The following is a 15545-nucleotide window of genomic DNA, read 5'->3' as shown; positions in this document are numbered from 1 at the left end:
GAATCTTGAGTAATACACCAACTAAGGAAATGTTCCAGATTAAAGTAGTCTGAAAGACACTTGACAACCAAATGTAATATGTGTTGGAGTGGACTGGATCCTTCACAAGAAAAAAAAAATTTTTTTTTTGCTGTTAAGGATTATTGGGACCATTAGTGAAATGAGAATAAACTCTTGAGATTATCATATTATAGCACTGCTAATTTCCTGATTTTACTCTTTGTACGATAGTTATGTAAGAAAATGCCCCAAGTGCGCATAAAGTATATAGGGGTACAGGCCTATCCGTGTGCAACTTTCTTCAGGCGGCTCACAGGAAGGAAGAAACCATATCTAGAGGAAAATGATAAAGCAAATGCGACTAAATGTTAACAAAGGGGGATCTAAGTTATCAGATATACAGTTTTTTGTACTATTCTGGGAAAGTGAAAGTGAAGTCGCTCAGTCGTGTCCGACTCTTTGTGACCCCATGGACTGTAGCCTACCAGGCTCCTCTGACCATGGGATTTTCCAGGCAGTAGTACTGGAGTGGATTGCCATTTCCTTCTCCAGAACTTGTCTGTAAATCTAAAATAATTAAAAACTTCAAACTTCTAAGGTAAAAGCGCGAACTCTACATGCTCCTCTGTCCTCAACCTGAGGCATTCGTGGCTGCAGCTGGGAGACCTGAGTCAGAATTTCTCTGAGGCCTCAAGGGTGCACCCTCACAGAAGCAGCGAAGACAGCGACCACCACCACCCGCAGGGAAAGACAGAGTAGCTTCGCACTGTGCAGGCGCAGCTCATTCACACCGGCTCTCCCGCCCCCGGGCCTTCGGATTGGCCGAGGGAGCAGTGATGTCACGTCCTTCCTGGCAGGGAGCGCACGCAGCTCTCAGCTCCACGTGGAGCTCAGGTGCGAGGGCTTGGCGGTCAGGTGAGCTGGGACAGGCTCGCGGCTCCTCAGCCTCAGATCTCGGCCACCGTGGGTGGCCATCTGGCAAGCGCACTAAAAGACGACAAGAATCTCGGCCTCATGAGGCTAACCCCACTCCCACCTACAAACCGACTGTTGTAACCCTGCCCCGTTTCCGTTCAATTTCTGGACTAGGGTTGGGTAACGGGACTCAACCACAGAGGGAATTGGGAGCGCCCTTTTGAAGGCAGAAGGAAAGGCCTTTTCTTAATGTTTCCTTGAATGTTATCTTCAAAAACCTAATGTTTGTGGTCCAGGTCCTGCTACTACTAAGTTTCCAGCTGGGGCTTATGAAACCTTAGCCAATACCAGCCGGCCACTCCCCCTTGCTGGGGCGAGGGTACTGGCTTTGCCATTATCAATTAGTTAGAAATTGCACCTGAACGTGTTCCGTCCTTGCAAAGCCTGTTCTGATCCACGGCTTCCTGCTAAGCGAACACCAGAAGGCAGGCTGCAGGTGGTGGAGTACGCTAAAGGTATTGTGCTTCTGCCATTTACCAGATTACATTTTCTGATGAAAGCTGATTGATATCAAAGAATGAAGCCATCGTATTTCAGATTTGAGGGTTAAAAATAGAGGGTTGCACGGATAACAAACAGATACTTCCAGATCATGTTGACTGTGTAGTTGCTCTTGCTAGCTTCCTCATTCATCCTATGCAGTCAAGGAATATTATTTCCATTGACTAGGGTAGCACCTGGTACATGGTAGGTGCTTGGTAAAAATCTCAATGACTTTATAGTACCCTACACATTCTGCAGAACTGGAGTGGTCATTCTCCCAGAAACTGTAAATCTGGAGTTATTTTTGCCTCTGTTGGCTTTGCCATCATTCTTAAAAACTGTATTTTGTAATAGAAACTCTGCTCTTACTCTTTGTGGAAGTTCTGAGATTCCCAGTGATTACAAATGCTGAGGAGTGAAAGGGGACTGAATAACACTCCTATGATCTATGTTTTCACTCTGTATTCATGGAATCTGATTATTATTTGCCACTTAGTATATTTCTTTTTCCTCCACCCCTAAACAAAATGAAAGGATTCCACAATGCAGAGAGTGAAGGAAAGATAACTTTATTTCAATTGAGCAGACAGTCATGTCAAGCAAATGAAGAACACATAATCAAGAGTATATTGGAAGAGGGAAACAGATTCTTTCTGATCATTCATAGCAACCACATTTATCCCCTAGTTATTAGAGAGGAAAATGTCTTCAGATAACCAGTGGTCAGCAGATGAAGATGAAGGCCAGTTATCCCGACTGATCAGAAAATCTAGAGACTCCCCGTTTGTCCCTGTAGGTAAGTACAAGACTTGACTGAATACTGTAAAACTGTAATAACACAATAATACCTCGGCCAGTATCTTTGAGTATTGAAATATTTTATATAGTTGAATACTTTCAGATAATTGAAGCTAACCCCTTCTATGCATGTATGAGTTAAACCTTCAGCACGGTTCCTAGTGTATGACAAATACTCAGTAAATGTTATTTACTATTATTATTATGAAGCATCAAATTTTTATTCCATTTAATTCATTTTCATTCACAGTCTGTTTTAAATTACTCATTGCCAAGTACTTCTCTGGTGGTCCAGTGGTTAAGATTCTGCATGTCCACTGCAGGGGGGATGGGTTCAGTCCCTAACTGGGGAACTAAGATCCCACATGCCTCTTGGCACAGCCAATAAATAAATATTAAAAATAAAATTACAGTTTTATATAAAATATTTTTAAAAAACTTCCCAACCAGTCTAAATATAATTGATTGAATAGACTGTAACTTTTCTATAATGATTCAGAATCAGTAGCAGCCAATTCAGTTTATTAGACTGAGTCTGTTAGGAACTATTGAGATGTACACAGAGACTCTGTATACAGAGTTACGACTTTTTGACTTTGAGATGATGAGAAAGCAATGTGCGTTCAAGTAGAAATCATACTTTGAATGTTGGTCTTTTCCTGGGCTAATGATATGTGATACAATACTCTTATGATGGTGCTGGACAGCAGCAGCTCTCAGTCAGCCTCACCATCATGAAGGTAAACAACTAATACCCTTACAACCACTCTGTACCCAACATCCTGTTTTTCACTCTCAGTACAATATTCAATAAATTACATGAGATATTCAACACTGTATTATAAAATAGGCTTTGCATTCAATGATTTTGCCTAACTACAGGCTAATGTAGGTACTCTGAGCACGTTTAAAGTAGGCTAGGCTAAGTTATGATGTTCAATAGGTGAGGTTGTATTAAATGAATTTTTGACTTACAGTATTTTCAACTTATGATGGGTTTATCAAGATGTAATCCCATCATGAGTTAAGGAAGATCTACATATCTCTTTAAGTTCTTGTGTCCAGTGTTTATAGATTTTTCTCTTTCTTCCATTTCTTTTGGGTACCATCAGAAACTTCTGCTTCTAATAGTCTGTGTTGCCAGAAGCTAGATACCCAAGCTCAAAAGAACTGTGAGTCAATTCAGCGTTAAGAAGCTCTGAATGAAAGTCTGGGCCTACCTATATACTTGAGAGCATGAACTTTGGTGTTCATTCTCTGAGGCTTGTTGTTGGCTTCCTGATGTGTTCCAGATGCTAAGATTGATGGTTAAATAAACTCTTGATGCAAGAAGTATCAATATTATTATAATTGTATCTGGAGTCTTGGCCTCTTTATCCTTTCCCAACACATATTTAATGTGTTTACATTTTTATCAAATACTATATATATGTGGAGTTAAAAAAAAAAATCTAAGCACCAGTATTTTGTTTCAAAAGCTAAGCTTTCTCTTCCTTCTCTTTTGGATACTTTAAGGTGCCCTAAGCATTATTAGTGTATACTTCAGCCATCCCTCTTTCCTTGTGTTTAGTCTGGAAACTATTTTTAAAAAAAGTATTTAAATCATAAATATATACAGGTAACTATACTCAATATAGTGTAATTAACTATAAATGGAAAAGGATATGAATAAGAAAATATATATGTAAAACAGAATCACTTTGTTGTACAGCAGAAATTAACACAAGGCTGTAAATCAATTATACTTCAATCAAATTTAAACATATATGTATATAAATCAGACAAACATAAGTTTGTGATTAATTCCACAAAAGCTTCTAAATAGGTATAAGTCAAATGTTTCCATTAAATGTCACTACAAATCTAACAACTTTATGTGTCATTATTCATGTATCAAAAAGAATCAAAATTTTACTTTAAAGTAGTATTCTGTGTTTAAAAGTTTCACTTCATTTGATTAAGGCTTGTAATAGCACAAGAAATGGAGGCAAATAATTTTATAGTGATTTATTCATCATCTTGATCATTTTTAACTAGAAAAAAAAATTCAAGAACTCAGTGTCACTTGAACAGATCACTATAATGAACAGATTAATCACTGTGTCTGTTGTAAATTAAATTGTTTTTCCAGAGACATTTAGGGTGATTAAAGTAGAAAGATAAAAGTGTTTCCAGCTAAACTCAATTATATACAAACTACAGAGATTCTGTATGGAAAACAGTAAAGGCTCTGACTTTAATCTTTAAAAGAAGCAAAACAAATTTCAGTAAGAACAGAGCCTTGATAAGGGAAGAGAGCCAAGTTTTTGCTAGAAAACTAAATGATAAAATTTGTATATATATTATTAGTTTGTTTTACTCGTTTTATTAAGAATATCTACTAAGTATTTTCTGCCGCAGGATGGAGTATTCTATGCAGATAATTTATAGAACATTTTAATCTTATCTTGACTTCTGTCATTATAATTGATTTATATTGTTTAAAATCTTATGGTCCCTGCTAAGGTCTAAATAATGATACTTTAAATACATTACATTACATTACATTACGTGTATTTAAACTGTGTGTCAATAGATTATTTGTTTTTGCTTCTTTTACTTAACATGTCATAGTAGTATATTATACTATAATGTAAGTATAATTATATTTACAATTTTTTTTAACAGCTCTGATAGTTTTTCCTCTGTTTGGGCCATTTGGGTTGTTTTGTTTTTCCTCATACATAGTGTAGCCATAAACATCTTTGTGTCAACTTCTTGACTTTTCTTTTGCTTACTTCCTTGGAGTATTTTCCCCAAAGTAGAATTTTCAGGGCATGAAGCATGTTCAGTTTATTTTATTTTATTTTTAATTGGAGGGTAATTACTTTACAATATTGTGTTGGTTTCTGTCATATATCAACATGAATCAGTCACAGGTATACATATGTCCCTTCCCTCTTAAACTTCTCACATGTTCAGTTTAATATCAATTATTATATCTTTTCAGATTTCTTCCCAGAATGATTTGGCTAAATCCTCACAGAGCTTTCAGCATTGTACCTGTTTCTCAGTGTGCCTCCCATCATTGTTTTACTGTAATTTGTTTTTTGCTGTTTTTGTTTGTCATTTTTATTTCAATTTCACTTATTGCTAATTAGCATACAAAATGTTCATATAAATGTGATTATTTACTCTGATTCATAGAATAAATATATCCTCACCCACCCATAGAGACAAACACATGCCAACATAGTCAAAACTTGCTATTCTACTTAAGAAGCAACTGCATTTTCATATACTAACAACAAACACATGGAAGCCAAAATTAAAGACATGAGACCATTTACAGTCACTCTAAAGAAAATGAAATGATTAGGGTTTTCCTGGTGGCTCAGACAGTAAAGAATCTGTCTGTAGTGCAGGAGACATGGGTTCAATCCCTGAGTCAGGAAGATTCCCTAGAGAAGGGAAAACTACCCACTTCAGTACTCTTGCCTGGAGAATTCCATGGACAGGGGACAGGGGAGCCTGGCAGGCTACAGTCCATGGTGTTGCAAAGAGTCAGACATGACTGAGCGACTAACACTTCCACTTTCAAGCTTCAGAAAACATGTATAGAATCTGTATGGTGAAAAATATAAAATGCTAATAAAAGAAATCAAAGAAGACCTAAATGAATATAGAGACTGTTGTGCTCATGGATTGTATGACTCAATAAAGATGTCAGTTTTCCCCAAACTCATCTATGGGTTTAGTGTAATTCCTATCAAAATACCAGCAATGTTGTTTTTTTTTTTTTTTGTAGATATAAACAAGCTTATTCTAAAATTCATATAAAGGCAAAAGTTCTAGAATGGCTAAAACAACCTTTTTTAAATTTATTTATTTTTTATTGAAGGATAATTGCTTTGCTGTATGGCTCAGGAAATTCAAACAGGGGCTCTGTATTAACCTAGAGGGGTGGGATGGGGAGGGAGATGGGAGGGAGCTTCGGGAGGGGATACGTGTATACCTACGGCTGACTCATGTTGAGATTTGACATAAAGCAGCCTTTTTTGAGAAAAAGTATTAACTGGGAGGAATCATCCTGACCTGATATTAAGGGTTACTATACAGAGTAGTCAAGACAATGTGGTGTTGATCAAGGTAGATGCATAAATCAGTAGAAGAGAGATCCCCCGATATAGAGCCACACTTTCACCATACAGAAGTTTCCTTTATTCTGTCATCAAAATACAGCGTTTTTGTCCTCATTTTAAATCTGCTGCTGCTGCGGCTAAGTCACCTCAGTCGTGTCCGACTCTGTGCAACCCCATAGACGGCAGCCCACCAGGCTCCCTCGTCCCTGGGATTCTCCAGGCAAGAACACTGGAGTGGGTTGCCATTTCCTTCTCCAATGCATGAAAGTGAAAAGTGAACGTGAAGTCGCTCAGTCGTGTCCGACCCTCAGCGACCCCATGGGTTGCAGCCCACCAGGCTCCTCCCTCCATGGCATTTTCCAGGCAAGAGGACTGGCGTGGGTGCCACTGCCTTCTCCGCACTTTAGTCTACCTTACCCCTTTTTTAGATGTCATAAATATTCTGTTCTATTTTCTTCTAGATTTTCTTAATAAATTTGTTTTGTTTTCATACTTAACTCTAACCCTTCCAGAGTTTTTTTGTAGGGTCTGGTATGAGATGTAAATTCAAGCTAGTTCAGATAATTATCCCCTTATTTGTTATATGGTTATTTTGATTTGTCATAGATTAACTTCTCACACTGTTTCAAATCACTGACTAGAATTTTCCCTATTGAATTGATTGCTATTCAGTTTTCTGTTTTAGAGTTAACTGCATAGAATCTTGGTTGTCACAGGGGTATATTCATTTCTTGACATATGTAAGGAATACAAAAATATTTGTATGGGCTTCTGGAATTTCTTAGAATCACAGTTCTTCCCAGAGTCACAGGCTTCTCATGCAAATATTCACACCTTTTTACCTCTTATTAAAACTCAACATGTCATTTTCACTTAATATATTAAAGTTTCTTTCACTTCACTAGATTTCAGTTCAGTTCAGTTCAGTTGCTCCGTCGTGTCCGACTCTTTGCGACCCCATGAATTGCACCACACCAGGACTCCCTGTCCATCAGCAACTCCCGGAGTTTACTCAGACCCACGTCCATCAAGTCAGTGATGCTATCCAGCCATCCCATCCTCTGTCGTCCCCTTCTCCTCCAGCCCCCAATCCCTCCCAGCATCAAAGTCTTTTCCAATGAGTCAACTCTTTGCATGAGGTGGCCAAAGTACTGGAGTTTCAGCTTTAGCATCATTCTCTCCAAAGAAATCCTAGGGCTGAATTCCTTCAGAATGGACTGGTTGGATCTCCTTGCAGTCCAAGGGACTCTCAAGAGTCTTCTCCAACACCACAGTTCAAAAGCATCAATTCTTTGGCGCTCAGCTTTCTTCACAGTCCAACTTTCACATCCAACATGACCACTGGAAAAACCATAGCCTTGACTAGATGGACCTTTGTTGGCAAAAACAAAGTCTATCTAGACTGGTCATAACTTTTCTTTTTTTTTCATAACTTTTCTTCCAAGGAGTAAGCGTCTTTTAATTTCATGGCTGCAGTCACCATCTGCAGTGATTTTGGAGCCCCCCAAAATAAAGTCTGACACTGTTTCCACTGTTTCCCCATCTATTTCCCATGAAGTGATGGGACCAAATGCCATGATCTTCATTTTCTGAATGTTCAGCTTTAAGCCAACTTTTTCACTCTCCTCTTTCACTTTCATCAAGAGGCGTTTTAGTTCCTCTTCACTTTCTGACATAAGGGTGGTGTTATCTGCATATCTGAGGTTATTGATATTTCTCCTGGAAATTTTGATTCCAGCTTGTGCTTCTTTCAGCTGAGTGTTTCTCATGATGTACTCTGCATAGAAGTTAAATAAGCAGGGTGACAATATACAGCCTTGACGTACTCCTTTTCCTATTCAGAACCAGTCTGTTGTTCCATGTCCAGTTCTAACTGTTGCTTCCTGACCTGCATACAGATTTCTCAAGAGGCAGGTCAGGTGGTCTGGTATTCCCATCTCTTTCAGAATTTTCCACAGTTTATTGTGATCCATACAGTCAAAGGCTTTGGCATAGTCAATAAAGCAGAAATAGATGTTTTTCTGGAACTCTCTTGCTTTTTTCCATGATCCAGCAGATGTTGGCAATTTGATCTCTGGTTCCTCTGCCTTTTCTAAAACCAGCTTGAACATCTGGAAGTTCACGGTTCACGTATTGCTGAAGCCTCACTTGGAGAATTTTGAGCATTACTTTACTAGTGTGTGAGATGAGTGCAATTGTGCAGTAGTTTGAGCATTCTTTGGCATTGCCTTTCTTCGGGATTGGAATGAAAACTGACCTTTTCCAGTCCTGTGGCCACTGCTGAGTTTTCCAGATTTGCTGGCATAGTGAGTGCAGCACTTTCATAGCATCATCTTTCAGGATCTGAAATAGCTCAACTGGAATTCCATCACCTCCACTAGCTTTGTTCGTAGTGATGCTTTCTATGGCCCACTTGACTTTCACATTCCAGGATGTCTGGCTCTAGGTGAGTGATCACACCATCGTGATTATCTTGGTCATGAAGATCTTTTTTGTATAGTTCTTCTGTGTATTCCTGCCACCTCTTCTTAATATCTTCTGCTTCTGTTAGGTCCATACCATTTCTGTCCTTTGTCGAGCCCATCTTTTCATGAAATGGTCCCTTGGTATCTCTAACTTTCTTGAAGAGATCTCTAGTCTCGAGATCTCTAAATCTTGAGAAAAGTAGTCAATCTAATCACACTAGGACCACAGCCTTGTCTAACTCAATGAAACTAAGCCATGCCCTGTGGGGCCACCCAAGATGGGTGGGCATGGTGGAGAGGTCTGACAGAATGTGGTCCACTGGAGAAGGCAATGGCAAACCACTTCAGTATTCTTGCCTTGAGAACCCCATGAACAGTATGAAAAGGCAAAATGATAGGATACTGAAAGAGGACATTGTACAGGAGACAGGGATCAAGACCATCCCCATGGAAAAGAAATGCAAAAAAGCAAAATGGCTGTCTGAGGAGGCCTTACAAATATCTGTGAAAAGAAGAGAAGCGAAAAGCAAAGGAGAAAAGGAAAGATACAAGCATCTGAATGCAGAGTTCCAAAGAATAGCAAGAAGAGATAAGAAAGCCTTCCTCAGCGATCAGTGCAAAGAAATAGAGGAAAACAACAGATTGGGAAAGACTAGAGATCTCTTCACTAGATTTACTCCTTATTTAACGTTAATAAAAAGTAGAGAGGAATAAAGCCAAACACCCAAAAGCTATGAATGCTGAGATTTTGGGTGGTTCAGTCACTTGTTAAACAGCTTGCCCCAAATAAAAGTCTTACTGCTTACAAATTTGAAACCATGCCTAGGAAAACTACTAGACAAGTTTCTATACTATATAATTCGCTTTTTTCTGAAAGAGTCAAAACTGCAAATACTGAATCCATTTATGAAGTATTTTTTGGTGTTTTGCTTGCTTATCTTCCACGTACTGATCCCTTGGGCAGCCCTTTATTCAAATCTCTAAGTTCTTGAGAAATTTTAGCCTGCTATTTATATAATCTCTACTTTTTTAATTTACAGGGATAGCAGGGTTTGTGACTGTGGTGTCCTATGGTCTTTACAAGTTGAAATACAGAAGAGATCAGAAAATGTCCATTCATCTTATTCACATGAGAGTTGCTGCCCAAGGATTTGTTGTAGGAGCTGTGACTCTAGGTAACCGACTTAATTTGTATATGATTCAACCATCTTTGAGAGTATTTTCATTATTCATTCATTCAGATTAGAGTGTATTTTTATTTATTCATTCATTCATATTCATTCATGAATACTGGATCAAGATGATTAATGGAGGAGGATTGGAAAGAAAGGCAGCGATCTTCACTTGGTTGAGGTTGCTGCCCAGTTATAGGCTTAATGTCTTGGTATTTTAAGCACAGAAAAAAAAAAACCTCAGTAGGCAAAGGTACAAAATTCCAGTTATAAAATGCATAAGTCATGGAGATAGAATGTATAGCATGGTGACTATAGTTAATAATGCTGTATTGCATATTTGAAGGTTGCTAAGAGAGTAGATCTTGAAAGTTCTCATCAAAAGAAAAAATTCTGTAACTATGCTGCTGCTGCTGCTGCTGCTGCTAAGTCGTTTCAGTCATGTCTGTAACTATATCTGGTGATAAATGTTAACTAGGCTTATTGTGATGATCATTTCACAATACATACAAATACAGAATCATTATGTCGTACACCGTAATGTTGTATGTGAAATATACTTCAATTTTTAAAAGGAAAAACCCAGTAGAGAACTAGGTTATAGTTTGTATTATCCTCTGTAATAAAAGGAGCAGTGAATAGTTTATACCCTTTGTAACTCAGCTATTCAGCTTGAGCGATAGGCAATTTTTTTTATTAGTCTGTAAATTGACATTTACACAGTTAAATCCAAAGAATGGTGTAAACTTATCTGGTTTATTCAGGCTATATCAACAGCTAAATCAGATAGTTCAGATAGGCAAAGAATTTACTTTGGGACCTAAATTATCTAAGGTTTTTTTGTCTACATTAATAAGAACAAGTCACAGTGTTCTTAGCTCCCCTTCATACTGTGCAAAGTAGATTCAGCCTGAGTAGGTCTAGGATTATGAGATGATGAGTGTGGGACTTGCATAGAGGGAGTTATATGGTAATTATCTTCTTACCATGAGCTGTGATATGTGATACTTGAACAAAATACAACAGGAAACATTACTACATAGTCATGTGTTCTCGTTTTCATCATTCAGCAAACACTGAGCGTGTGCTATGTGCAAGGCACTTGGTGGTCTAGAGATATAAGAAGTAACTCCCTGCCCTCCAACAGTTTAGTCTCCTGAGGGAGAGAGACCAAGAGCAGGAGAAGACAATATAAAGTCAAATGCACTACAACAAAATAACCCAGGTTGCTATGGAAGCCCAAGCACAAAGGAGGGGCATTTAGAGCTGAGAATCCAGGGGAGGCTTCTCTAAGGATGCAAACCATGTGGTGAGCCAGGAATGTAGAGGAAATAACTCAGCAGAGAAGGAAGCTGGGGCTCTAGGCAGAGGAAAAAGTCACAAAAGCATGGCATGTTAGTGGACCTCTACATAGCTTGGTATGGTAGGAGATAAATCTGTGTTTGTTGAGACTGTAGAACTACTAGTAGTGACATAAAGAGATCTGTTGTAGGTATTTGGGTTTATGTAATTGTAAGGCTCTTGCTTATGTATCAGGAACTGGGACCTGAAGTGGTCAGAGCAAGCAGTTATTAAGAAATGGTAGATGAAAAATGAGAAAAGCAAGGAAAATCTAGAACCTACAAGGATGACCTAGAACACACAGGATATTCTGGAATCCTTGTGGATTTCTCACTGTTTCTAAGCCTTCAAAGTAGATGCTGGGAGTGACATAGAAAAAGTTGATGCCCCTCATCCTGGAACTAAACACAGACCTGGCCAAGGAGTCAGAGAAAGTGAGAGGACAGTCAGCAGGGGCCATAGTCGCCGCACTCCTGATTGCTGCCCCATGCCAACGAAGCAGTCCAGCAGATAAGCAAAAACGTGCTGCAGCAGTGCCTTGTCGGGTTAAAAGAACTTGGCTGTTGCTTTACTTCTGCCTTCTAGGCTCATGCTAAATATCTCCTGTGCAGTTTTTCCGGGAAAGAAAGTGTCGACTTAAAAAAATGCACAATGTGACTGTTGCGAGTTGAGGTTTATTTGGGGCAAAATGAAGATTTCAGCCTGAGAGGCAGCACCTCAGATAGCTCTGAGAAACTACTCCAAAGAGGCTGGGGTGGGGTGGAGTGGGGGTAACATCATTCTGTATGTGATTTTGGTGAAGGGGGAATACGTGGAGTCAAGCACATATTTTTCCAGAAGGTTTCTGCTAGTCTTGTGAAGCTTTCTGGTAGTCACAAAGAATAGTCATCACTATGAAGGATTTTAGTGCTTTTCTGTATAGGAGATATAAGAATTGGGCTCATAAAGTCAGCTACTGAAAATATCTATCTGAAGACCTGCCTTCCCAGTTTTTCCCTGAGCTCAGAGTGCCTCATTTCTGCTTTCTACCCTAAACTCCTTTTGGGGGGTGTTGAAAATCAAGAGCTGCAGCAGCAGCACATGATTTAATACTTACAGAGGTAGATGGCAAGTGCCAATTTGTAGTTGACAAAAGGAAAGGAATTCTGGAAAACCTAGTTGCATTTTAGCTAAGTTGACACAATACAAATCCATCACCTTCTACTGGCATCCATATATACATCTCTTAACACACTTACCTTCAAATAAAGACGAATGGCAAAACCAAACATGCCTTGTGTAACCGAAAACATGCTCTCTCCCCAAGAGGATTCAAAGTGCCTTTGGGTGGTGTTGATTCATTTTCGAGCTGAGTCATGTTCCCTTTTGATATCCTGTGACTTAAATACTGAGATATAAGGTTAACTACTATTAACACTTTTTATATTAGATGGTAGGTAAATGAAAGTGGCAAACAGTAAAAAAAAAGAAAGAAAGAAACTGGTGAATATAACAAGTGTATTCATATAAAAATAAGGAATAAATATTCATAACCATCCAGTCTTTGTTTCTGCAACTGGTAGGTAAGCATGGCTCATATTATAACCACATTTTTCCGCTAGGCATTTTTCCATCCTTTGCCCTCCAAAAGCACCTTGGCTATTCATAGTTACTTGACTGGGGTGTTAACCCAAACCTTCATTCTTAAATGATGTGGGTCATTAATCATCCTTCCTGTATTGGATGTAATTTTCCACCTTCTTCAATCACATGACATGGGAATACTAAGAAATGCCCCAGAAGGTATACATTCCAGACACCCTTCTCCCTAGCCTAACACTATCGTAGCAATTTCCCCTGGATAGATCGGATCAGTGTAATGGACTGATGTGCTATCCTGTGGAACAGAGATGATCAAGGTCCTACAGACTAGATTGTGGCATAGGGCTAAAAAGTTCACACAGTCCTGAGGCTCAACTCTGAAAGTATACCACTGGCCCGGCCAAATGAAAGCAAACTGCTTCTGACAGTCTTTTTATACTAAAAGGTGTACAGAAAAAAGCAATCCATCAGATTAAAAGCTGCAAATCAGATAGCAAAAATTATGTTGATTTGCTATAGCACTGAAACCACACCTGTACGGTGGCTGCAATTAGACTGATCAGCTGATTAAGTTTTTATAAATCCATTATCATTCTGTAAGATCTCTCTGCCTTCTGGCAAAAGAGGCAAAATGAATAGAGATGTGGTAGAAATCACCACCCTGGCATCTTTAAAGTCATTGCTGATGACACCAAGCTGTACCATCACCCTGGGAATGCAGTATCACGTTGATAATAGATGCATATAGAATGGTTTACATTAGCTTTCCCTACCATAAGAGCCCCTACTCCACAGGTCAGAAGAATCACTGCTCCGCCATGAAGTATACTAAAGAAGTTCTGGTATTTCAGCTTCATTTAGTGGAGACTACTTTTTGGTTCAAGTTTCAGTCTTTCTCAGACAGATATAGAGGACTGTTTCTCCTGGCAAAGGAGTGTCAGTAAGATATCAGGGCTCAAGGACCCACTTTCACTGAAATCTGACCATATGTCCCCATTTCAATTTTCAGAAGCAATGCCCTAAACTTGAATATAAGAGGTGTTGTGAGGTTGGGAATTCATTTTGTGTTGTGGACTCTGTGGATATTTTTCAAAAGTAGCAATGTCATGGCCACAGGAATTGAGTTTCTTTTTGGAAAGTCATAAAGCTTTCAGTTCCCTCATGCAAACCTGAGCTAGGAATTAAAAGCTATGAGCCCAGGGACTTCCCTGGAGGTCCAGTGGCTAAGGCTCCAAGCTCCCAATGCAGGGACTTGGGTTTGATCCCTGATCAGGGAACTAGATCCCACATGCTGCAACTGAGACCTTGTGTATCTAAATTAAAAAAATAAATTGCATCTTAAAAAAAAAAAAAAGCCATGAGCCCATTGTATAGTTTTCCCAAGTTTTCCAGTACACGTAGAAGTAACCAACTATATTATACTTCTTATTTCCAACAAATGTTCTATGGCAGTATATACTTGATCACCTAAAACCTTGCTTTTATAGGCACCTGGTTAAGGGTATCTGCAAGGTGATAATTTTTAAAATGTTTTACTAATGTATGCCATGGACTACCAGCATACTCTTAGCCACTGGAAGTGGGGAGAAAGGCCATTAATACCTTTAAATCTAATCAGATTAGAGAACCAACTCCAAATAACCCAGAACTAATTCACAGAACCAATCCTCTGGGTTGTGTTATGTTATGTTAGGGTGATGTTCCTCTGGGAGCTTCTAATACCAAATTCTGTATCATTCTGTTCAACCAGACAAGCAGAACTGCTAGCTATGTTTGTTGTTTGGTCACTAAGTCATGTCCAACTCTTTCATAACCTCATGGACTATAGCCAGGCTCCTCTCTCCACAGAATTTCCCAGGCAAGAATACTGGAGTGGGTTGCCATTTCCTTCTAAAACTACTAGTAGTGATACAGAAAAAGGGGTTTATTATAGAGATATGACTTAAAGCAATTTGGGTAGCTGGTTAAACAGTCCATGTTAGGCTGTTGGTTATATTTCTAATCCTGACACCTGAGCAAGGCAGCAGTTGGGAAGGAAAAAGAAACTAGAATCTGCAAGGATGAACTGGAACCCACAAAGACAAGTGGAAACTTGAGTCAGAATCTTGTCGACTCCGACCTAGACGGCATGACCCTTAAGAAAAGCTGGCACCTTCTATTATCCACATCTGGCCCAGGAGCCGGAAGAGCTAATAGAGGAGATTCACTAGGAGCTGAAAGACCTGTGGGCCTGACTGCTGCCCAACAGTAGCAAAGAGAGCCAGGAGATAAACAACAACACACACAAGCTGTAACAGCACCTGGTCCTCTATACCAAGCCTAACCCGTGCAAAAAGCATTTGGCAGGTGCTGCTTCACTTTTCACCTTCAGATCGCAAGTGAAATGTCTCTCATGGACAAGCTAACTCAGAACTATGCAGAGAAGGAGGCTTCCCTGGCAGCTCAGTTGGTAAAGAACCTGCCTGCAGTGCAGGAGACACGAGTTCGATCCCTGGGTCGGGGAAGATCCCCTGGGGAAGGAAATGGCAAACCACTCAAGTGTTCTTGCCTCGAAAATTCCATGGACAGAGGATCCTGACGGGCTACAGTCCATGGGATCGCAAGAGTCG

At 39.3% G+C, this 15545-nt stretch overlaps 1 protein-coding gene across 1 annotated transcript; it reads left to right on the top strand.

The window, feature by feature from the left end:
- On the top strand, positions 2022-11869 carry HIGD1C (HIG1 hypoxia inducible domain family member 1C). Its single transcript, XM_018049022.1, has 4 exons — positions 2022-2254; positions 9883-10058; positions 11085-11139; positions 11700-11869. The coding sequence occupies exons 1-4, from the start codon at positions 2161-2163 to the stop codon at positions 11867-11869; spliced, it is 495 nt and encodes a 164-aa protein (XP_017904511.1). The 5' UTR covers positions 2022-2160.

This window comes from Capra hircus, chromosome 5, assembly GCF_001704415.2.
Source record: "Capra hircus breed San Clemente chromosome 5, ASM170441v1, whole genome shotgun sequence".
In the NCBI taxonomy this organism is placed as follows: domain Eukaryota; kingdom Metazoa; phylum Chordata; class Mammalia; order Artiodactyla; family Bovidae; genus Capra; species Capra hircus.
Note: the sequence above shows the minus strand (reverse complement) of the source record. Positions and strands in the feature narration are given on the sequence as shown.